The 25173-nt window shown below is 33.2% G+C and overlaps 1 protein-coding gene across 2 annotated transcripts; it reads right to left on the bottom strand.

The window, feature by feature from the left end:
• Positions 1–8775: 8775 nt before the first annotated feature.
• LOC105228331 (scavenger receptor class B member 1) lies at positions 8776–24402 on the bottom strand. 2 transcript variants are annotated; one of them, XM_049451331.1, is made up of 8 exons: positions 24207–24402; positions 17998–18067; positions 15315–15567; positions 14119–14292; positions 13856–14048; positions 13418–13796; positions 13227–13348; positions 8776–10243 (listed from the first exon to the last, which is right to left on the bottom strand). In XM_049451331.1, exons 2-8 carry the CDS (start codon positions 18056–18058, stop codon positions 9875–9877), a joined length of 1551 nt encoding a protein of 516 aa, XP_049307288.1. In that variant the 5' UTR covers positions 18059–18067; positions 24207–24402; the 3' UTR covers positions 8776–9874. The 2 variants fall into 2 exon arrangements, with proteins under 2 accessions (XP_049307288.1, XP_049307289.1); XM_049451332.1 differs by having other exon boundaries at positions 24180–24301.
• Positions 24403–25173: the final 771 nt, after the last annotated feature.

Consider the following 25173-nt stretch of genomic DNA (forward strand, 5'->3'; position numbering starts at 1 on the left):
ATACAGTACAAAATTGAGACTATGATGTCTCACATTACAAAATTCAATAACACGACTCTACAAAAAAATTTTCTTCCTTGTCCTAAAGTTTATTTTATGATTTCCTGATTAATTATGAACAAAAACGATAAGAAAATACCTTTTTTTCGTATAAAGTTTGCTTTTGTAAAAGTTGTAGTAATAATACTATATAATAATTATATATAATATAATTATACTATCGTTAAGGCGGTTTCCTAAATAAAAAAGCAAACTTTTTCATTGCATATATTTTTTTTTCGTTTAATTACGACCTTAAACATGAAAATTTACTGCTCTAAAGTTAAGGTCAAATTTTGTGTTGACCCATGTAATTTATTTAATTTTCATTGTTTTACATATTTTATCAGTGGTCTTGATCGATGGAACAAACTCCTCTGATTACATATTTTTTGGTAAGATTAAAATCTGGTCATCCTTGCCCATTGCTAAAAGTCAAAAACTCCTGAACTTTGACAGCTCCTGAACTTTGACAGCTGATCGAGTTCAGAAGGTTTAGACGTTTAGCAATTGCTCCCTCACTTCCAATGAGAGATGATTTGGACATCTCTTTATCTCTGCCATCGCTCTCTAATAACAGTTTGTCTTTGTGCCTCAACGGCCGGGCCACTAATAACCCTAGCCTCCAAATACCTAATAACCTACATGAAATTAAAACTTCCGGTTGAGTATATATCGATCAGTAAGTCAAGTGTCTTAGCTAAATGAAGTGATCGTATAATATTCAAAATACTAGAGCTTAATTCTCAAAATGTGTATGTTATATTTCAATGAAATTTGGTAAACTTCTCATTCGAATTGGTTTTAACCATAGTCTACACCTCATACCCTTAATATTCTTCCGATTATTTGGTTTATTCTATTCTCATATACTCAATTAAAATCAATGTATATGATACGATGTATAGGAATTGGTCCAGAAAAAACTTGAACACATATGTAACCAACTCAGTTCGGTACCATCTCATTACTTGACCCGATAAATGTCAGATATAAATTTAGCAGTTGAAAACATCTCAAAATGTATAATTGGTGCCTTATAAATAGCATTCTCTCTCCGAAGGGTGCATTTCACCACAGACAAACCATGGATGAATGGGGAACTAATGAACCTTAGACGGAACTCTTGCATGACATGACTATGCGATTCAATAGTGGCATGCTTATCATACCTTATTTCATGAATACAAATACAAACACAGAAAAGCAAAATGCAACTCGTGGCTTCTGTGGACAAGTAGACAGCATAAGTGGTCGAAAGACCATATGCAGACCGCATCAATGGTTGACAGCCATTGGTGCAGGGCACTTAACATGGAGGATTCTATAAAAATATTACGAAATACTCATTCCCCACAGTAATATACGATAGATTTCCAACCTGTCATACACCCCAGTCAGAATGACGGTCTCGTCTTCTCCCAAGAAATAGTTACCAAAGCGCTTAGTCGTTTGAAACCTTTCGCACTACGTTGCTAATATATAGAATGCTGTGTCCCAGGTGCCAGGAGGCCAAAGTTACTTTTATGCCAAAATCTTACAGACCGATCAGTCTAAAATCCTTGCTACTAAAAAGTAGGGAAAGGATTTGCGATGATCTCATCAAGTTATAAATTCCACCCAACCGTTTGGAATAAAATCAGCGAAAGTTGCTTAGAAAAACTAGAATTCACCCCAGTGGTATTTATTGAAGTGACACTGATATCGTCTATACCTCATTTAACATTAAACAGATCTTGCTGGACTGGTTAAGTCACATGCTAAGGCAAGCCATATACATACATTGGGGAATGTATAAAAAACGCTCGTGAAATTAATTGTGGCGCCCCTCAAGTCTCATTGCGCTAATTTATGCAAGGACACTATAACTAAACTCTCAGTAGGTAATTCTACTAACATCATACGGGGACCCGGTCATATACATAAATAAAAATAAAAGGAAATGAAAATGAAAAGGCACATGAGCTCTAGCGCTCGGAAGCAGCTGAAGGCACAATTTCCCTAAGCTGCCCCAGACCATTCAGCTCCTTCAAGGGTTTTTTGAAGCAATGGACCCTAGAGGAACACCTTAAGTCTTGGAAAACAAGCAACATTGGGCATACCACAAAGTTAATTTGAGGTGGTGTTGATGGTGGATAGACCAAAAAGCTCCTACTTCTAGGTATAATGAAACTTAATAACATTGTAGAGATCATCACAGACTACCAACCTTTAAGACCTTTATAAAATTGGAAAAGTATATTCGACGGAATGCAGAGTTTGCCCGGATGATGATGATACGCTGGAACATTACCTTTGTGAATAGCCAGCCTTCAGCCGGATTAGACGGAAAATATTCCATGGCACACAAAGCTCCAACTCAGAGATGGGCAAAATTTTAGCCTGCAAAGTTAACAAATTGCGTACGAGGGCTAGATGGGGGAATATTAGTTTACGAAAGGAAGGGCATAAAAAGTTGCGAAAAAATCAATAACATTCCTCCGATACTTGATGTTCATCGCAGAATGCAAGCAAGGATAAAGGGATGTCCAACTTATTCCAGTGTAAAAGCGCTTTAAAAATTAGAGTTTTTTATAACATTTTCCATTATGGCCAGATTGAACAAAATAATAATTATTGGGAATTTAAAGTATAAATTACTACATAGTGGTTAATTATTATAATATATAGAGAAAGTTTTTAAATATTTTTATGGTATGTTAAAACAACTGACTTTTGACCTTTTAATACCCAATAAAAGGATTTAAGCTTTTTAGCTCTCAATAAATAAATGTTTTAATAATTTTCCATTGAAAATAATACTATAATGCTTGACAGTACAAAATCTTTCATCAAATACATTTAAATTTCACAACCTCACTTAATTTTCGATGTTTCGCATATTTTATTAGTTGTCTTGAACAATGCAACAAATCCCCCTCTTTACATACTTATTTTTTGGAAAGACTTCGATCTGGCCATCGCTCGTTTCCAATTGCTAATTGTCAAAACCTCCTGAACTCGATCAGCTGTCAAAGTTCAGGAGGTTTTGACGTTTAGCAATATATATATAATTCGCATATATTTTTAATAGAATTTCATTCTGGCCGTTCCAGTCATTCCAGTCAATGTTCGGTAGGTGAGCGATTCTTACATTTCCAGTGACAGGTGAGTTGGGCATCCCTCTATCTCTGGCAGAATGGTTCCGGCAATACTGACATTAATTAAAGAGCGAATTAAAGAGCGAAAATTTACTTCACATCGGAATTGTACAGTTGTGGTAAAGAGGTCAAAGTATTTTGCAGGTTTTAGAGTTTCGCATTAATACTTGTTTTTATTTACCTTTGTATGGTGGAAAATTCTAATCACTGTTAGGAAAAAATTATATAAGTTATACTTATATGCAGAAACATTTTTATTTAACAAGAAAACCGCACATCTTACAATTTCACAATAACATATTGTTGTTCCTATTTTGTTCACACTAATGTATACTCGTATGTATGTGATAAAACTGTTAATGATAATGACGCCAGTTGTAAAAATTCATTTTAGTTACAATTGGGAAATCTTTTCTCAAGTTGTGGGCTTTTATACGTACATATCAGAGAGCTGCAACGATCACAATTTTTTCAATCATACCAGATCATTGACTCAGATTTTTTGTGAACTTTGCTTCAACAAAAATGAATGATCGTAAGCGAGCGTGCTCGAAGCGAACAATCAGTTTCAATCACTGTTGCTTGTTTCGTCATGATTTTTCTCGATCGAAAGCCTTGTGTGAGCAGCAAAGAATGTTCGAGAATGCTGCTTGCATTCCGATTAGGGTTGCCAGGTGGTCTGGATTCGTCTGGATTGTCCAGATATTTGTGTTGCTGTCCAGAGTCCAGACAAAGAAGTATTTGTCCAGATTTATTTATTTCTTTTTTTCTCTTTTTTCATTATTTTTATATTGACTTGTTTTTAAAAGTTATTTTTAGTTATTTCCATTATCATGTGTCTCAACGTGTTGTAAAATGTATATTTGGAGTTAGAATATCGATAATTATCGAACGCAGTGAGAATACATAATGCATTGAACACTTATGTACTGAACACATAACGACGACAGACGACAAACGAGAGTACGAAAGTGAAATGAAAACAAAACAACGCATGTACACAAAACAACGCAGCTGTCCATTTTGCATGTACACAATTTCGTTGTGGCCATACTAATACCTTGCACTTCAATGAAATTTTAATATTTTGTTCAAAGTTAAATTTTTTATGCAAAAAATAAGTAAATAGGTATGTATTTTTGTTTTAAATTATCAATTGTTATTACAAATGATAAAATAGAGCTATTTTATGCCTTTATTTGTAAAATAACGTCAAGTTTGTAAGAGCTGTGAATAATTTTACATTTTACATATTAGTTGCATCACCACTCTTCCTCATCTCTCTTCTTCATTCTACTGTCGTTGGCAAATAGGAATTAGCGAGAATGACAACTGTCGGCCTACAGTCGTGTTTTCGTGTCGTCGTCAAAATAAGTGTCCATAAGAACGTGTGTAATATTTGACAGATGTCGTTTGTCGTCTGTCGTCCTTATGTGTTCAGAGCATTAGACAACAGTGAGCGACAAGCAGCATCTCTCAAACTGGAAATACACACGTTCTTACGGGGCATCTCGACACGATAGGATTTATAGAATACTAGCTGTCAAACGAATTGCTATTGCCATTGCCAAATCTGTACGTGGGCATTTGCTAGCATGATAGAATCATTTGCGCAAAGGCGTAGGATAGGTAGGTTCGAGCTGATGTAGCGCATGCCTTGAGCTCCTACCAGCAATAGATAGATTACTGCTGGATTGGCCTGCTATCAAAAGATATTTTCTTTAAAAAAAAAAGAAAACTGTCGCAGGGAGCTATGGGATTTTGTTACCAGAGGGGTTTAGAATATTGATGTAATGAATGAAAACGAAGAATGCTTTGAAGAAGGTATTTCGGAAGCATATTTATATTTTGCGCAAAATGTTTTGCACGATTTTCATGTGGCAATCAAAGTATTGGAATCTGATTCATGCACAATTGTTGAAGTCGACTGTGATGGAAAAATTAAGAATAGGCCTCAAAAATAGACTGAATGATAATTTTTTGGGGAATAAGGCAAATACATTGATGCGCAAAATGAACCCAGATGACAAAGATGAATTTAAACAACAAACGGAATTATTCCTAACAAAAACATTAAACTACTTAGAAGCTAAGTACGATTACGGCGAGAATTCAATTATGAAACAGTTATCTTTGTTTTGTATCAAAACAAAATTATGCACATGGACTGAATTAAATGATGTGATATCAAACTTAAATATATGTAACGATATTAATTGTGATGAGTTATATACTGAATATTGCTCCTTACGTAATATTTACGACAATTTGCCAAAAGACATTCCAAATGATAAAATATGGTCTAATTTTTTTTTCAAAATACAATGAAAATGAAATGAAAAATATGAAAAAAATTATTTCATTCATATTTTCCATACAAATTAGCAACGCTTTTTGTGAAAAAATATTTAGTTTATTTAATAATTTATTTTCGAAAGAAAGGAACAAAATGCTTATAGATCTAATAAAATCAGAGCTTTTAATAAGACAAAATTTATCTGAAAATTGTAATGAATTTATAAAATTTTTAAATACAGAAAAAGGCATAAAATTGGCTAAGGCGTTAAAAAGTAATAACAAGTATACATTTTGAAATATGTATTATACCTATACGTACTTATTAATATGAATTTATATATGTTTTTTTTTAATATAATAAATTTTGTTTTTTAAATAATTGACTTATTTAATTTGTTCGCGGTGTCCAGACAAGTCCATTTTTTTTTATTCTGTCCAGTTAATAACGATTTTCTATCTGGCAACCCTAATTCCGATCGATCATAATAATACCGTTTTGTCATACCGGTTGGTTCCTGCCAGCAGCGTAGTCGCTGAGCGTTCTTTTTCTTTTGCTTGAAATATTATAACTGAAAAAAGAAATAGGCTCGGACCATGTTCAGTTGAAAGCTTATTTTTTTTAAATTCATTTTATAAAAGTTTTAGCGATTAAGATTGAAACCAAAAAATAAACCTTTTTTTAATTTTAAGTTTTTTTGGATCTCAATGAAGAAGTGATTAAAATTAGAAATTTGTGTTCCCTAAGCATTACCTTTGTTTATTAATTTTAAGCCTTAATTGAATTTTAGTTTTAAGCGTTAAAAATGAAGAAATATATGCAGTAATGTTTTGGTTAATTTTATGCGTCGCAACTTGTTTCCTTTAAAACACACAAATATGTACATACAAACTATGTATATACATATTCGCAGGGCAATTCTCGATCTGACTGGTCTAATCACAATCAATTCAAACGCAACTTGATCGATGTCTGAGTTTTCGTGCATCGTTGGACTTGATCGTCTTTTTCTGTACAATCATTTCCAATCATCATACCGGAACCAACCAATCAGTTTCAATCAGTAAGCAGAGCAATCCAATCAACTGATCGAACTCCTTCGTTTTGAGCACGAAACTCGATCGAACAATTTTGTTGCGAACCGCTGTGCTGAGTTGTGACCGTTTTGAGCGAGGCCGATCAAACCGGATCGATCATACTCAATGCAGGTCTCTGATACATATGCAAGGTAGTTTTATATACGAACATATATAAAAAAGAAAGGATACTTATGACCATAATATACATTTTCTTTATGTAAACATATTGCAGTTCCATTTAATGAAAATGCTTACATAAATATATGATTTGTGGTATTTTCAGTTTGGTAGTGGTACCAAAATATTCAAAGAATTAAGGTTTTTTTCTATAATTGTTTTGTTAAATTTTAAAGATCTAAGTTGCCTCTGGAAATGTATTAAAATAATAATACGCGCTTTAGAAAAGGAACACATATTTTCCAAAAAATAAAAACTTATGAAGTAAAAATATATTTGCGAGGTATGACAGTATTAATTGAGAGTGTCTAAGCACACAAATGTAATACAAACGCTAATTTGTGTGCTGAACGCTCATTCGAGCATATGTACTTGAAGAAACAGTGGTTCATAAACTAAAGTTATTATAATTTAAATGTGTAGAAACGTTATCAGTGCGTAAAAACTGCTTCTTCTTCTTAATTGGCATAGACACCGCTTACGCGATTATAGCCGAGTTAACAACAGCGCGCCAGTCGTTTCTTCTTTTCGCTATGTGACGCCAATTCGGTATTCCAAGCGTAGCCAGATCCTTCTCCACCTGGTCCTTCCAACAGAGTTGAGGTCTTCCTCTTCCTCTGCTTCCCCCGGCGGGTACAGCGTCGAATACTTTCAGAGCTGGACTGTTTTCGTCCATTCGGACAACATGACCTAGCCAGCGTAACCGCTGTCTTTTAGTTTCCTGAACTATGTCAATGTTGTCATGTATCTCATACAGCTCATCGTTCCATCGAATGCGATTTTCGCCGTGACCAATGCGCAATCTGTAAATCTTTCGCAGAACTTTTCTCTCGAAAACTCGCAATATCAACTCATCAGTTGTTGTCATCGTCCAAGCCTCTGCACCATATAGCAGGACGGGAGTTATGAGTGACTTATAAGAGTTTGGTTTTTGTTCGTCGAGAGAGGAAACAGTATCTTAAATTTAAAAAGGGAAATTAATTCATTTAATGCGGAATGGGAAGAAAAGTATTTATGTAAGGAAAGCTCTGGCAGCGTACAATGTCTGCTATGTGAAAAACATGTTCAGATGAAGAAATACTATATTCAAAGGCAATATGAAGCGCAACACGAAGAATATGATCGGTATACAGGTGAATCCCGTTCCGATTTTTTATGAACTTATGACAACATTAAAGCAGAGGTTTTTAAGTTAATAAGTTGTTCCAAATATGGTATTGTCTGGATTATTGTACTTTTAGGAGTGTTCTGTTGATAGTAACGGTGCAATCCATATTAGCTATGCAATTGCACTAAAAATAGTTTTAAGTAACCAGTCATTTTTTCAATGGAGATTTCATTAAATAATGCATTTTGGAAGCAGCTGGAACTTTAACCAAAGAACATCTTGTCTTTATTTGTCTTACATTTTATAAATTTATGGTAGTTATAAGGAACCCACCCGCGCGCTCTCATTTGTAAACAAGGAATGGTAAAATACCTTGCTCTCAATTCCCTCTTCATGTTTGCTCGCGATGATCCCCTCATCTAGCCCTCAAAATGTGCACGCGTGCCCGAACGGTGTACTGGTAAAATGTTACTGAGGGCATATATGCCCACCTCTGCTCCAACTTTAGAAACATTGGACAGTTCACTGGAAAATAATTAGGTCTTTCACTAAATTCACGGAGTTGCTAGGTAAAACTTAATATGGTTATCAATTTGACAGCACAATGAGCGCTCGCCCGCCTCCCACTTTCAATATTATGTACTATGTACGCCAGTAAAAATCCCGCCTCAACGGGTCAGTCGTTTCATTGATTATCAGGAAGAAACAAAATCAGCAATATTCAGTGATTTTGGTATATCATAATAAGCGGATATTTTTATAATACAAATAGATGTCCCAAATTGGAAGTATCTCGAAAACTTTACTTTTGAATAGTTGTTTGACTTATCTCTTTTTTAAATTTAATGAATGGTAACACCAAGGTGTTTACTTAGCTGTGCGATAGATATTATATATATATTTTTGTCTAAAAACAAAAAAAAAAAAACAAGAAAATAAAATAAGTTAAACAATATTTATTCTAGATAAACACAAAGCATAACCCCAAAACAAAATTTACTACAAATATTTAAGACTACCTTTTCAATACACATGAGTAACATTATACAATATTACAAATATAAAGAGTCAGACACCCGCTTCCTTTTACTGAGTATTACAATATTCTAATACGCATTCTTATGTACATACTATAAGCCTATAAATATATATATATATATACGAATATATGCATACATTTTTAATTATTTTGGAAGTTTTTAAGTAGTAGACATGTACATATAATAAACTTTGCAATGTAGCAATTACAATATAATATAATTAAAACCATATAATTCTCTAATTTGGCATGAAATTCTTTTATGTAGATTTTTATGAAACCAGATTTAATTTTTAGATATACGAATATTTGCAAACATATACAGAAATAGAAATGACTACCATTATATTAAAATAACTTAATTTAACTACAGGGAGAACCATTTGATATGCTTTAATCAATTATATTCAATTTACTTACTATATTAAAAAAATTAACAATATGGACATCAAATACTTAGGTATGTTCCCTGTGTTTATATTTTTTACCAAAAAGCATTGTTGCGACAAAAAAAAGTTTTCTATTCAGTCTTGAATATTAAAAAATGAGCAGTCCCATTAAATACGAACATTTTCTGTAAAAAAATTGTGTGGTCTTATCTGGTTTTGAAAAGAATCTATTAATAAAATTCAATCATTCAAATTTTTTTACTATATTTTTTTTTTTTTTATTATTCGAAATAAAGAGATGAAAAAAATTTTGAAAACCAATGATTGATTACTCTTGTCTGCTCAATACTTTCGTAAAAAATGCTTCCAAAGCTAAATATGTTTCTTATAAAAAAATTATATTAGGGAAACAAAACCCAAAACTATATACATACATATGTACCAATAGTATAATAGTATATATGTACATATAGTATCAATATTTACACAGGTTAAATATTATAAAAAATATGCGATATTAACCCCAATTATTCAAGTATAGTACATATCCCGCTTCCTTATCTAAGTTTTTAATAATTACATAAAATACGCGTAGTATAGAATATTTTTATTTCGACTCTTTAGCTTTCTTTTTTGTCAAATCGAACTGTGCTGTTGCTAAATAATTAGATCCTTCCAGGTGAAGGGTGCTTTGTCTATTCGAGCTTCTTATTAAGCAGAATAACGCAAGCGAGAAAAGAAAAGCACCCAATGAAAAAAGGCCAATTATAATACCCAAACGAATTTTTGGCGGCACGGTTGCGGCGAAGCTCATTAAATCGGTTATTTCATCCGGTAGTTCATCTATGCCTTCTTCAAACCACAAAATGGGAAAAACAATATCAGGAAAATTAGCCACTTGTTTTATATCGAAAACTTGACTGACAGCTAAATTGATCTGGACTCGAGCACGAGCTCTTAAAGTTGTTCCCATCGTCTGAAATAAATTTAAAATTTTATTGTTGAAGTTAGTATTTAAGCACTTTTGTTTCTAATTAAAAAGTAAAAAACAAGAAAAAAAACGTGAATTTCAGCTGAACCGAAACTATAATACCCTGAACCGGTAGATGTCAAAAAGTATGACCGATGAGTTTGTATGGCAGTTATATGCTGTAATGATCCGATATGGATGATTCCGGCAAATTAGCAGTATCTAATCAGTATCTACTGAGGGACAAGTTCGCATATATACAGATATGACATAATCGACTCAGTTCGTCAAGCTGATCATTGCTATATATACAGTGAAGATGGAGTTATGTATAGAAGTTCATGCAAGTGAGGAACGCTCTTTGAGTGTCATTCACTTGGGAGTGGCCAGATACGATTCTTTCACATATCGCTCAAGCAGTTCACGACTTCCGGTCTTAGACCAAGTATCCTCTGAGTAGCTAAAAAACATTAGTTTGAAGTCGAGCTAAAGTGAGAAGCAAAACAATACCCTCTCTGGATTGAGCGCTTGCTTTGGGACCCGCCACCTAAAAACCGCTACCAATGAAAAAAAGAAAACAGCCTCGGATGAGAGACCCCTTTTGATAACAACCCTTACAAACATGCTAAGGAATACGATTTAAGGACATGCACCTGGAACTTCTGCTCCATAATTAAAAAGGTGCCTCTACCCAGCTGGTTGATGTTCTCGTTAGAATAAAGGTTGACATCATCGTCGTCAAAGATGGTGGATGTCTTCTATAAACGCTTAGAGCACACCTAAGAGAGCTACCCCCGTCACGGTGTCGAAATCGTGCTTGGTGACTTTATCGCCATGGTGAGCAAAGAAGGTATCTTTGGCCCATTGGTCGGTAAATTCAGCCTACATGCTGAAAGATTTCCAAATGGGTTAAGGCTGATCGACTTCACCGGACCCGAAATATGGTTATCTATACTACTAGACTCCGACATAGAAAAATTCATCACGCTATCTAGCTGTCTCCGGATCAAAAAGCTTCCAACCAGATAATTCTAACGTAATATTGATTTTGGTCTGCTTTAATTTGGCCGATCTGTTGTCGGAAAGCATTGTTTCATAGACATTAACGCGACGCTGTTTTTCGAAAAAAATTTGTGATTTTGGAACCGATCGTGTTAACTTTTCTTAGGCGCAAATAATCTTTCAAATTGTGTCGGAATTGATTACATTAGTTATATGAGGTTTAGACCAAGGTATAGACCAATAATACATAATGGAAAGACGAAAATCATTTAATAGGGTATATTGGGGCAGAGAAAGAGGCGGGCTAATTGCATTAATTTTGACATTACTTAGGTATACTGTAAAAAATATTTTGAAACAATTTCATATAAAAATAATACTCTCTGCTGAATATGCCAGCATAAAACTTCTTAAATTAACGAAAATAATTATAAGTAGTATAAGGGAGTTTGGGGATGGAGTCATGTGCAGAAGTTCACGCAAGTGAAGAAAGTTTTCTGATCACCATTCACTTGGGAGTGGCCAAACACGATGCTTTACATATGGCTCAAGCAGGTCACGACTTTCGGTGTTTGACCAAGTATTCTCTGGGTATGCAAAGAACATCCGTTTGAAGTCGAGCCACGTAAAAAAACGCCACCAATGAACAATAAGAAAGAGCCTGGAATGACGACCATGACAAACGAATTAAGGATAACGATTTGAGGGCATGCACCTGGAATGTCCGGTCCCCTTATTGGGAAGGTGCCACTGCACAGCTGGTTGATTTCTTCCTAACATCATCGCCGTCCAAGAAATGCGATGGACGGAACAAGGACTGAGGCGTATAATATATATATATATATATATATATATATATATGGCCATATAAAAGAGCGCAAGTTCGGTGTGTGATTCGTGGTGGGAGAGAGACTCCATCACCGAGTACTCTCATTCACTCCGGTGGATGAACGTCTAGCCAAAATCCAGATCAAAACGAAGTTCTTTAACATGTCGTTGATTATCGCCCACGCCTCGTCGGAAGAGAAGAACGATATGACCACAGATGCCTTCTATGAGCGTCTGGAGCGCACCTATGAGAGCTACCCCCGTCACGATGTCAAAATCACGCTTAGTGAGCAAAGAAGGTATCTTTGGAACAACAGTCGGTAAAATCCACCACCACGAGGAAACATCTCCAAATGGGTTGAGGTGATCGACTTCGCTGGGACCCGAAATATGGTTTTCTCTAGATCGATCATGTTGTGATAGACGGAAGACACGTCTCAAGTGTTTTAGACGTGCATACACTTCGACTTCGGCGACTAACAGAAGGTTTCAAGACCGTAGCAAACTCTTGTAAAACCCCCAGAGGTGATCTAATGACTGATGCCCAGAGCATACTAAAATTATGGTGGGATTACTTCTCCGACTCCCCAATCGATGACTTTCCATTGCCCGACCATGACGAAGTTCGAATAGCAATTACCCGTCTGAAGAACAACAAAGCGGTGGGGACTGATGGATTGCCGATCGAGCTATTCAAACACGGCAGCGAAGAACTGATAAGGAGCATGCATCAGCTTTTTTGTAGAAGTTATTTCTTGTAATCTTTTGTATACGGTATGCTTTTAAGTTACACTGATTATATGTATAAGTTGGGCGCGAGTGTATTATGAAAATAAAGTCAATGTGTTTATTGTTCTATCCTTTAATAGTGCAAATAAAATTTGCGATTCACTCAGCATTTTAACAACTCGTAGGAAGCATCATTTGGAATAAACTAAATTTTCGTGGAAAGTTGTCGAATACCTTCCCTTTTTTTCAAAATATAAGTATATTGAACTACGTATACAATAAAAAAGAAAGAAATGAGAGAATGATATTGAAAGAGTGTGCATTAAGAGTTAAATTCTGATAATTCTTAGTACACACTTTCTGTTATTGGATTGTGTTATTTTACATAAATATGTATGTATTATATTATGTAGAGAAAATTTTCACTTACCGGATGAACATCAATGAAAAACTTATGCTTCTCCTTATCGGGTGGTGAAATTCCGTCCACTTCAGAGAGAAAGCTTTCGTCACCCAAATAAAAGTGGGGAAAACTCAACATAATTGGGGAATCTTAATAAATTAATATAAAAATTTAATTAATACTTTATACAATAGTATTAAGATTTTAAATGTTAGTACCATATTGACAAAGGGAAACATTGAATAGCCCATTTGGTGAACAAGAAGGTTGTCCTGCTGGACAGAAACACATATTTTCGGGATTCCTTTCAACGTCTGAAAATACATTTTCGGGTGGAGTGAACCTATACCCAACGATGCTTTCTTTGATATGTACTTCTTCTTCAAACACAAGTGGTAAAAGTCTGCACAAATCTTTATCGTATACGAATAGAATGCGATTTTTTTCAATGTGTGGCGGGAATATTGAACCATCTGTTCCATTTAATCTATTACAGTCATCATTTAACCAGTGAGGCAGATATGATCTTCCATTATATTTATCGATTATTCCATACTGTGTTATGTCATTTACTCCAGTGAAAATTGTTATACGATCCTGGAAAAGGAATTGTATTATGACTATATATGAAGGAAGATGAAATATATTGCACTTACGGTAGACGTCCCATTTTTACCGTACATTAACCCAAATTCTTCATATGGCAGCTTTTGCTCCTTAGGTACAACATCTTTAGCTAATTTAAGAAGTGGGTCCTCATAGCCCCATAACAGCTGACCAACAGAGACTTGAACAAACGGCTTTATTTTCAAAATATCCATTATACTAGCCATGGCAAGTCGCAAGAATCTGGAAAGCCAATTGTGAATAAAAATTACCTTATTTAAATGACAATTGAATAAACATCAAAACCATATACCTAGCTGCGTGTTTGCTCTGAGACGTTGCACTTAACATCGGTATATTAGGAACAATTACAACATCATCCTCCATTCCGAATGACAAATCTTCTCGGAAAATGTAAACTTTTTTCAAATTATAACTTAATGTGCCGTTTTCATTTTCAACAATATTGACTTTCTCCCATGACTCTCTAAAAGGCGTAAAATATTTTTTTTATAACTTTACTTATTGATTATAAACATAAATATTAATTTATTGACAAATTTTACTATACAAAAATGGTGTCGACCTATAATTAAAATAAGAATGTAGGCAAAATTGTCTTATCTACTTAATTATAACAATGATTATAATGTTTAGTGTATGTATGCTAATTATGTCACGAACTCTTTTATTTAAAACAAAATAGCATAAGCCAAAGACCATCAAAATAATAAATTGATTAGTTTTAAGATACTCTATGGTAGTTTTCTGAATTTTGGGCTAAGATACATAAAAAACATATAAAGTAATTTCCTGAATAATAACACTTTCTTATATACACATATACGTATGTATATTAAAGGTAAAATATATAAGTTTTGTATCTTAATTGTGCTTTAATAGCTTTCTTCTACAGAAACTAACTATTTACACTCTCAACTTGTGCTTTCATCAGCTAGTTTTTTGGATTAAGAAACGCTTGTAGCTAGAACGAAACTAATGTTTTGAAATATACAGAACGACGAGATTTTATCTATTAAGCTAGTTAGTATATTTCTACCGAAATTTTTTTGGTCATAGTAAACATGCACCAAAATACTTGTTACTTGTATGAAAAAAATGGCTTCGTCTAGTTCGTAAAAAGTTCACTACTTTTCAAAAAATCTTAATAGATTATTTGAATGTTATAAAAAAGCATTAAACGATTCGTAAGTACTAAATTACTTTTACCCTGATCACCAACTTATAATTTTTAACAACATATAATTTTTAATGTACTGAAATGTAATAATGTAAAAATATATTATTTTCTCTTTTACCGCTTTATTGTCACTCTGTATTATCACCAACTTTTGATTTTTTAGTAACAATTGTAAATAATTATTAATACTTTAACTACATTGTAACCAAAGCAGAGAAATAGAAAAATTATTATTTCCGCTTAGTCCTCCAAGAATATATACACATACCTATATATATAAATATGGTTGAAATTGATATAAAACTTACGTGTAAACATAAGGGCCCACTTCATCAAGAATTGGTTTGGAAGCATTATTCAAAAACTCGTTTGCATTTGTGACATTATAAACGTAAACCGATATTTTCGGTTCCACAGGTGGCTTAGCCCACCATCCAAATGTTTGGCTTCCCGGGCGAAGAGCAACTTGATAATTTATTATTATATTAATTAGCGCTGTAAATTCACAAGTAACCAGGATTCCAAGAATAATGAGGCATACTGCGAATGCTATAGTAATCCCTAAAAAATATGCAACATGTAATATTAATTAACCATACCATAACTATCCGTCATTTTAAAAACTATTATTTTATGGAATTGAATCATTATATTGAGGAAATGGAGTTTAGATTCAGTGTTAAGCGACATAACAAAAAACGGGCCCTCTTAATTTCATAAAAATATTTTGACTGATACATATATAGTATGTATACCAGTGTGACACTTTCAAAAAAAATATAAATATGTATAAGTGAAATTTTAAACGCGTTTTTCTCGAAACGACTTTTTTTTAATTGCTGACATCATAACTCAACGACAAATTGACCTATCGACTTCAAATTAAAACTGAGTATTTTAAATACATTTACTATACAATGACCTACGATCTTTTTGAATGGTTGGAAATTATCATTTTGGCATTAAAAAAACGGCCATTTTTTCATGCGTCACACTGGTATAGCTGGTATAGATTGGAACTAGTAGACTAGTGCTTAAAAGCTGAAAAAAAGATTCAAATCTGCCTTTTATTTCATCATTAATTCAGTTCAGTGGAATCTTTTTCCAATTTTGAGCAAATTTATCATAATAATGTATATATTTTTAATACCATCTGAAGTAAGAGATTTTAGCAATCATAAATCCTACTCACATTAAAAAAATCAAGAATTTTGAAAATTAAGGTTGCTTTCGATATTATATTTATATTATAAGCAGATGAAATAAATATTTTCAATAAAAAGAGTGTGTTTCGGATATAAGTAGGTAAGTTTGCACAAAACTTTGTGAACGAAAAAAACTGCTTGTACAAGAAAAAAATAAAAAAACCCAACTTTTGGTTATATGCATTTTTTAAATAAATTTGATGGTTATGTGATAAAAGTATCTGTATAAAAGATATAGATTTTTTCATACACCACTGCCATATAATTTTTTTTAATAGGGCTAGTAGTTTTGCCGGAAATCAAAATAAACCATCACAGATCGCCTTAAATTATTTTCCTTTAAAGACGGCGTAACCAGCCCCGAGCGCACCAGTTCTCAAAGCTGTATCTCCGAAAATATTACCCGGATCAACTTAAAAATTTAGGACAATATTCTATAAATTGGGTAGTAGCTAGGCCCTCTCACCACATAACAAGCGCTAAATGTCAGTAGCATTAGATTTCTCGATCAAAATAATCAGACAAAGCTTCATGGGAACCGGTATTAAAATTAAACTATGGGCGTTGCACTGCCCATCCCTAGGTATGTATGGAACTACTGAACTAATTTCAACCAAATGGTACATAACACTAACCTAACATTTTTTTTACTTTCCATGTAATAAGATATAAATTTCCATCTGAGTTTTTCGCTTTACAGTATACAAATCAAACATCACCAAATACTGAATGTGGTTACCTAAGCAGAAATTTATTTTACCGAAAAATTTTAACTAAAATTTCTGAAATTTTTAAAGTTTGAAAATTCAACTTTCTGAATATGTGATGGTTATTTTTGAGAAACGAAAATTAATTGGTGAAATTTTAGTTTGAATGAAAAAACGAAAATTCCTATGTTAAATGTATGGGAACCTAAAAAAAAAAATAGGGACTCCTTAGAGTTAAGCTACAGCGCCTGGTTTGAGGGAAGATTTTTGTTTTCTCAATCACTAACATTTAAGGGGATAAGAGTTGAAAAAAAATTCAATTTTTTTTTTGAAGCACCGTATACTTAATATAAAGATTTTCAAAGTTCAGGTTGACTTTATACCATTTATATGTTGATAATTTTAAACAAATTGGTTCAACACCTCTCGCAGCCCACATACTATATACCTATGAGTGCCTTTTGTTAGAATTTCAAACCTCCAATTGGCTTTATAGCGTATACGAGTATATCAGACAATGAGTATGATATTTTAGCAAATTAAGTGAACGTATAATTTTGGAATTATTGTGTATTGTATGTCGTTCTACATATACTGATTTTTGTTCTTCCAGCAGACTTTACGTTGAATATATCGGTCAATGCGTTAATTATTTTACTAAAATATTGTGGAGATATGTTCTCGAGTATGCTTGAATAATGTCAAAAGTTAATGCAATCAGTCCAGACCTTCCCCTATAGAGCAGAATATATAATTTTTGAAAACAAAAAAATATCAAACAAGTAGCAGGAAAGATAAAATGACAAATATTAAACACGTTTTTCTCGAAAACGGTTGGCAAAATTTCTCGAAACCTATTCAACCGATCGTCATGAAATTGTATACAAGTCTTTGAGAACCAATTCCTTAAGACTTGGACAAAGACTTTTTTCGATTATAACTATTTGAAAAACAAAATGTCACGAAATTTTCACTGAAATTTTATTTTTTTTGTATTATGTAACGAATTACGAATTAAATTTAAAAATTATGTAAATTTCCTGAAATCAAAAACAAAAGATTAAGAATATGTTACTTACACCATTTCCGTAAATATGTACTGTAGAGCTTCGTACAAAAAGTGTGCCTTCGGCCTTGCATTGCCACTTCCTAGAAATTTTAAATTAAAACAACGTGGTATTAGTACTCGTAGTTTCCAACTATCATATTTTTGTCATAGTGTTAAAAACTATATCATTAACATGTAAGGAAAGGCTCTAAGTTCGGGTGTAACCGAACTATCGTAACTAACTATGTAACGATACTATCGATTTGCAAGGATCAAAGACGAGAAAATATATACAGGTGCTGACAGAAATTTATGTTAAAAAATGTTGCGAAAGAATTCAGTATTCATTATTAGAAGAAAACGAGAACTAACTTACATATATTATATGCCTTAGATTCACTTTTCCACTAAATATATTCTGCTTCATATGTGCGTATTAAAATAAACCTAATTAAATTCAATGTTGTATGAATGTGATATATACTCAACCAAAGTAGCTAAATTTAATATATTAGGAATATGAGGGAAAAGGGAAACGAAATTGAATATCTTATATATAAAAATGAATCGCAAAATGTGTTGGTAAGCGCATAACTCAAAAACGCCTAGACCAATTTTGCCAATTCTTTTTTTAAAATGTTCGTTGAGGTTCAAGGATGGTTTTTACGGCAAGAAAAGTTCGAATAATTGCCGGAAACCCCCTAAAACCAGCCCTCTTCTTTTTCCCATACAAACGAATGAATGTTTGTTTATTAGAAATGCTGAGAGAACGACTGAATCTTGATGAAATTTTCAGGTAATGTTCTGTGGGGATCGGGGAAGGTTAAGAAATAAAAAACCTGTATGCTTTTCATGAGGAAAAGTGGGAAAATTGGACAATTCCAAAAAGTTAATTTTTTCAATACAATTTTTTTTTCAATATTTTTTGTTATGTTTTTCAATTATTTGAATCGTTCAAATTTGTCGTTTGCTTCAAAAATTTTTGAAAATTATTCAGTGAAAATGTTATATGCGTTGCACACAAAGTGATCAATTACAGATTGTAAACGATGCCACGAAGAGATCGTGCTAATATCGGTCGACTTTCTTTTTGGCATCAACATACATTAGCAGCCCAAGGCACATGACCGAGTACTCCCAGGATGCGATGACATACGCGCGGTATTATGGATCGCGGTCAATCAGCAAGCGATCGTCACGATGACACAGCAAGACTTTTCAAGCAACAGCTTCGATGGACCTTATCTTGAAGCAACGTACATATGTATGTGCTGTTAGATGCTAGATGTACTCTGTTGAGTGGCAAAAAAAAGGTTTGCGCCTGCACACATTCTTCTTTGGATGGTGGATTGTGGTTACACCAGATTAAATTGATGAAATCATTCAATCATGCCGAAATTCCTGATGCAAGGAAAGATCCAGTATTATACGAAATGATGAAAACCAATAAGCTTCATGGACCTTGCGGACACCACAATCCCACTTCGGTTTGTATGTCTCACAATAAATGCATGAAACAGTATCCACGTGCTTTTCTTTCGGAAACACAAACTAGAAATGATGGATATCCACTCTATCGGCGTTGCTCACCAGACGACAATGGCAGAACATTCAGCATCCAATTTAGAAGAATGAATATCGAAGTTGACAACACATGGATCGTACTATATTCACCACTATTATCTAATTCACATTCTAACCTCATATCAATGTTGAGTATTGCAGTTTGGTGTAATCGATAAAATACGTTTGTAAATACATACGTCGCCAAAGGAAGCAATACGATACGGTCGATACGTGAACTGCAATAAAGCGCTTTTTAGGATATTTAATTTAGCAATTCATGAACGTTTTCCGACTGTTGTGCGTCTCGCAGTTAATTTGGAGAATGGCCAAAGAGTGTTCAACCCAGGGACATTCGGAAATACCTTCATATTATACATAGATTGCATCGTCAAAGAAATGTTTAGACAGAAAGCAAGGCCAAACAGTAGATGGACATCCAGGTGTGTTATCAACTAATGCATTAGGACGAATTTACACAATCCAACCGAAAAACGACGATTGTTTTTACCTATTGCTATTGATAAATGTACACGGTTCAATTTCATTTGAGTCATTGCGTACTGTGTGTGCAGCTTTTTGAGAAGCTGCAAATGAAGTTCGCACACTTTTCGCGATAATCATTTCGACACCTCAGCCTTCAAATCCGCGTCTATTATGCGATACGAACACAAATGAAATTGCCGAAGACATTTTACATCGTCTTCGCTAAAAATTGGAAATGGATCAATTCCGGGTGATACTTCCGGTAGTTTGATATCAATTACATCTGCCGTTTATCAACTCACGAAAGATAACTCATCACAAATGTTCGGACATTGGCCAAATTATCGTAACTACGATTCCTTAAGTGTACGCGCAATGTTAGCTGCCAAAAATGCCGATATTGTTGACTTAAACTGGAAGATTCAAAGACAAATTCTGCGAGACTTGCGCTCATACAAATCGATGGTTCGTCTTGACAATGAAGACGACGCCGTGAATTATCCAGTGGTATTTCTAAATTCTTTGGAGAGGCTTGGTATGCCACCGCATAATTTGCGTCTCAAAACTATTCCGTTTCCAGTGAAAATTGCATTTGAGATGAGAATCAACAGGAGACAAGGATAGTCGCATAATGTGTAGCATAAATTTGGAAATGCTCTGTTTTTAACACGGTCAGATATACGTGGCGTACTCACGAGTTGGAAAACCATCTTTTCTGTATACCGGAACAAAAACCAAAAAATTTAGTATATCAAGCTGCGTTACATTGAAAAAAAAAAATGCAACGTTAAATTTAACTTTCTTTTCATTTCAAAACACATAATTTCACGCAGGACAACGGCTGCGGGGTCAGCTAGTAATATAATATATATAATTACTAACGTCAAGGGGTTTCACCCACGGCAGGCGCGGATCAATTCATATGATTAAAATTTCACATATATGGACCAAGATAACAGACATTTAGAAGATATGTCCATATGTACATTCAAACTATTAGGAGGAGGGATAACAGCCATTTTTGAAAACTTTTCGAAGCACGCAGGTTGCCTTTCAAAACCGATCTTTTCTACCTAATAACGGTATTGTATCTTAATTTGGAACTTACTTATAAGTATATCTATCTCGATTAGTTAAGTGATACAAACCAGCTGTTTGTGGTGTTTGGGTGAATAAAACTGTTATACTCTGCAGCAACATGTTGCAAGTGAGCTCAATATTTCGATTTCCCATTTCTTTGCTCGTTTCTGCTCTTTTGTAAAGAAATTGCATGTCAGAGCAACAACAAAGTTATGGAGTTAAATTCGTGCAAAAGAGTATGCGGATACCAGTTATGCTACATATTGTGAATGGTTTAAATTACAAATTGAAATACTAATTTCTTCTTTCAGTTTGCATATGTACTTAAAACTTAAAACGTTAAATTAATTATAGTAATTTTTAGAAAACAAAAAGTAAAAGGTAAATAAATTCGATAAGAAAGAACCATAGCGCTATTACACGACATGTTAGCGCAGGGTTGCACAACAAATGCTGCCAGTTTTTTTGAGCAACGGGTATAGTTTTTTCGATTTCCTGTAGAGTAACGCTTGGTGAACAGAAGACATATAATATTCACCGGATAAAATTTTGAACTAAAATCAAATTTTAAATTTTAAAATCAAAAGCTATTTTGATATACATAAGTATGTATATCGGCTCATCTCGTCAGTAGTGCGTTGCGATTTTTACAATAGTTTAATAATTATTATAATTTGCCTCAAAATTTCTATTTCTAACCAAATTCCGTGTGTGGAATTATTGCGAATGTTAGAAAAGTCTTTGATTTATTTTTATCAAAAACACAAGCCTACGAGTGGTACAAAGCGTTCAAATCGGGAGATTGTTGAAGACATGACTAATTCTGGACGAACTTCGACCTTTTAAACTGATGAAAATATTAAAAAAGTGAAAGATATGGTGCTTAAAAATCGCCAGGGAAATGTTAGAGATATGGCAAGAGAGCTCGACATCTGATCTTTGAGTATGAGAGGTGTTCTTGCTCGACTCGTCCCGATAAAAGTGATTTTTTTTTTTCAAAAAGAGTACCGTAAACAGGCCCCCTCACATTCATGGATAGCATCATAACTTCCGATGAGACATGGGTTTACGAGTTTGACATACAACAATCACCGGAATGGAACCCGTTTTCAGTCGGTCGATAATATAAAACAAAATTCGCTCAAGGAGCTGAAGGCCATCCCAAAGAACTCTTATGAAAAGTCTTTCAAGGGCTGGAAAAGTTGGCATAAGTGTATTATATATGGTGAGGATTCCTTTGAAGGCGACAAAATTAGTATTGATAATTAATTAAATATTTTGCGCTTTATTTACAATTTCCGGGTACTTTTCCTTTCACAATGTATACTTATATATGCATGTATAAATTTTATAGGGTTTCCGGCGTTTCCTTCTGGGTGTTACGTGTTATAAACTTTGTTACATCACTCAGTCATTCATAATAAAAAGGCCCGATAGAATTTATTACTAAAGGCAAAATTTGATTTGATTAAAGGTTTTCAAAATAATTAAATGGAAACTAAATGTTAATTCATATATTTAATTACAAATGCAAATTCAACCATAGTTATGTATATAAACGTATCTATGTATATATTTAAACCTTCTCTCTATGTAAACAATATATTATATATAATATATTAATTTATGAGTACTCATTGAATTATATACATATGTATGTACAATCAGTACAAGGTCCATAAACCGTTGATCACACACATACAAATATGTACTTCCATTTATACATATAAAATTTACTACCTTGACCGGGGTCGCAAATCTGTATAAAATAAGTACGTGATTAAAAGAGTCGTTTGTAACATTGCGAAATTATGAATATATTATATTTAAATGGGCATAAGTATGCTAATGAAAACTCATGCGATTTTTATTTGAAAATATAGCGTTTTATATCTGTAATTAAACCTTTCGTATCCTAATCACGTTTCCTTCGAGGTAATGATTCACTTTTTTGTGGAGTTTTATATTTTTAAGGTATTGTACAAAACACAAATATGTGGCTCCTTATCAATAAAAAACGCATAAAATATATATTTTAGCAGAATAAGTCTTTGTTGCAAATATGTATAAATGCATTTGTGGATTCGCAAAGAGTTATGAATGTGTAAAGAAGCGACACAGAAGAAAGCCAAGATCGAACAAAAGTGGCATGCAATTATTTTTTATTCCAAGGTGATCAAGAAGCATTTCAAATATATCTACACAGATATGTACATTTATATGATATAATATACATATGTATGTATGTTAACACACAAGCATAAATAATAATTATCGTATTCGTGAATATGTATATGTAATACATATTTATACTGAAGAGTAAATACATAAATATGTTAACAGTAAGTAGTATTATGAGTTACACATGTACATGCACTTGTATTCGCTATGTTGCCAACTAAATGAATAAACAAAATGCACCTCTCGAAATACTTCGCAATTGTAAACACTTATGTACATACATATGTATATAAGGAAAATGCATGATATATGTATATACATATATGTATTTATATACAGATGGGTAAAATTTTGTATAACATATACTTGCGTTAATTTAGAGTGTATCAGAAAAACTGTACAACACGCTTGGTTATACATGAACTCTCTTGCATACAAATACTTATGTATACATATGTATATACTATACATATCCATATATATGTAGAAAGAGGCAGGAAAAACGTTTACGCGTATTAACCGGACTCTATTTAATTCCAATATCAGTTATTATTAACTAATAACATGTACAGTATGTATGTATATGGATACATACATATATAACGATTATTTTCGAAATGGAACTAACCCATTCATACATACATCAATGCTCACAAACACAAGATTACGTTCACATACTCGCAAATTATACGCGATTATACCTAAGTACATTGAATTGGTTTCACGTTTTTGATATATAGAAATACATATGGGTAGACCAAGTCATTTTGTTATATACCTAATTGATGTTAAAGTATGCACATAAAAATAAAGAAAGTTTTAATTTTGACATGTAAACTCTGAAACTGGAGTTAGAAAAAATTACGTTTTTTAGTACTAAACCCATTGCTTATGTACATTTACCTAACTAACAATGTTAAAAAAGACTACCTTAAAAGTTTTCACGTATCGAACTACAGAAACACGATTTTCAATGTATATAATTTCAGCGAACTAAGCCACTTGGCACACGATGCCAACGATATCTCTGGAAGACTAAAGACAAGACGTCGATTGCAGATTGAACACTGTTGTGCTAAAACAAAACCTGCTCAGCAGGTTGTACTTTGCTCAAACTTTTACAACAACCATAACTCAGTAGCAGTTTTGGATAAGAGACGATAGTTAAACGAACCTAAGCTTAAAAATATAGTTTGAGCTTTCAAACTTTTATATTTTAAATAAATACACAAATAACTGATTCGAATATTTCTTCTATATAAAAGCTCATTATAAGTCTCATAATTTCTCTTATTTTGGAAGATTCTCTCTCTTGATACTTGAATGTATTTACTTTGAAGGTTTGACGAGTTTGTCGCATAATTGAAATCTTTTGTTTTGCTTAAACGAGTTGTAAATAACAGATTTTTTAAAATAAACGAAAAATGTATATTTACACAATAAATAAATTAAATAATCTTGATAAAATTCATTTTTATTTATATATATAAATCAGGCGTATGATTGGAAAATTCGAAAAGTGGGGTTTACGCGAATCCGAATTTTTAACAAAACTTCATTTTAAAATTCAATATACTATAAATGTCATCAAGATCGGTTCATCTTCGATTAAATTGATTTTCAGCTTTTCCATACCATTCTTGTAGTAGTACGATTTTCGTTTGCTACAAAACAATCCTCAGCCTTGGTAAGATTTTTTAACGAATATTCTTTTCGCTTAGAGAATTGTAAAATCACATTAAGTTTTAAATTCAGGAATGCAGAAAAACCATTCATGTCATTTTGTCATTATTTTTATGGCGCGTCCCTACTTTGCACTGAGCTTTGACTTGCCCGTTCTACCACCTTAGTTAACTTAATTTACGGTCATCTGATAAATCAATCTATTTACCAAGTT

This window comes from Bactrocera dorsalis, chromosome 3 (genome assembly GCF_023373825.1).
Source record: "Bactrocera dorsalis isolate Fly_Bdor chromosome 3, ASM2337382v1, whole genome shotgun sequence".
NCBI classification, from domain to species: domain Eukaryota; kingdom Metazoa; phylum Arthropoda; class Insecta; order Diptera; family Tephritidae; genus Bactrocera; species Bactrocera dorsalis.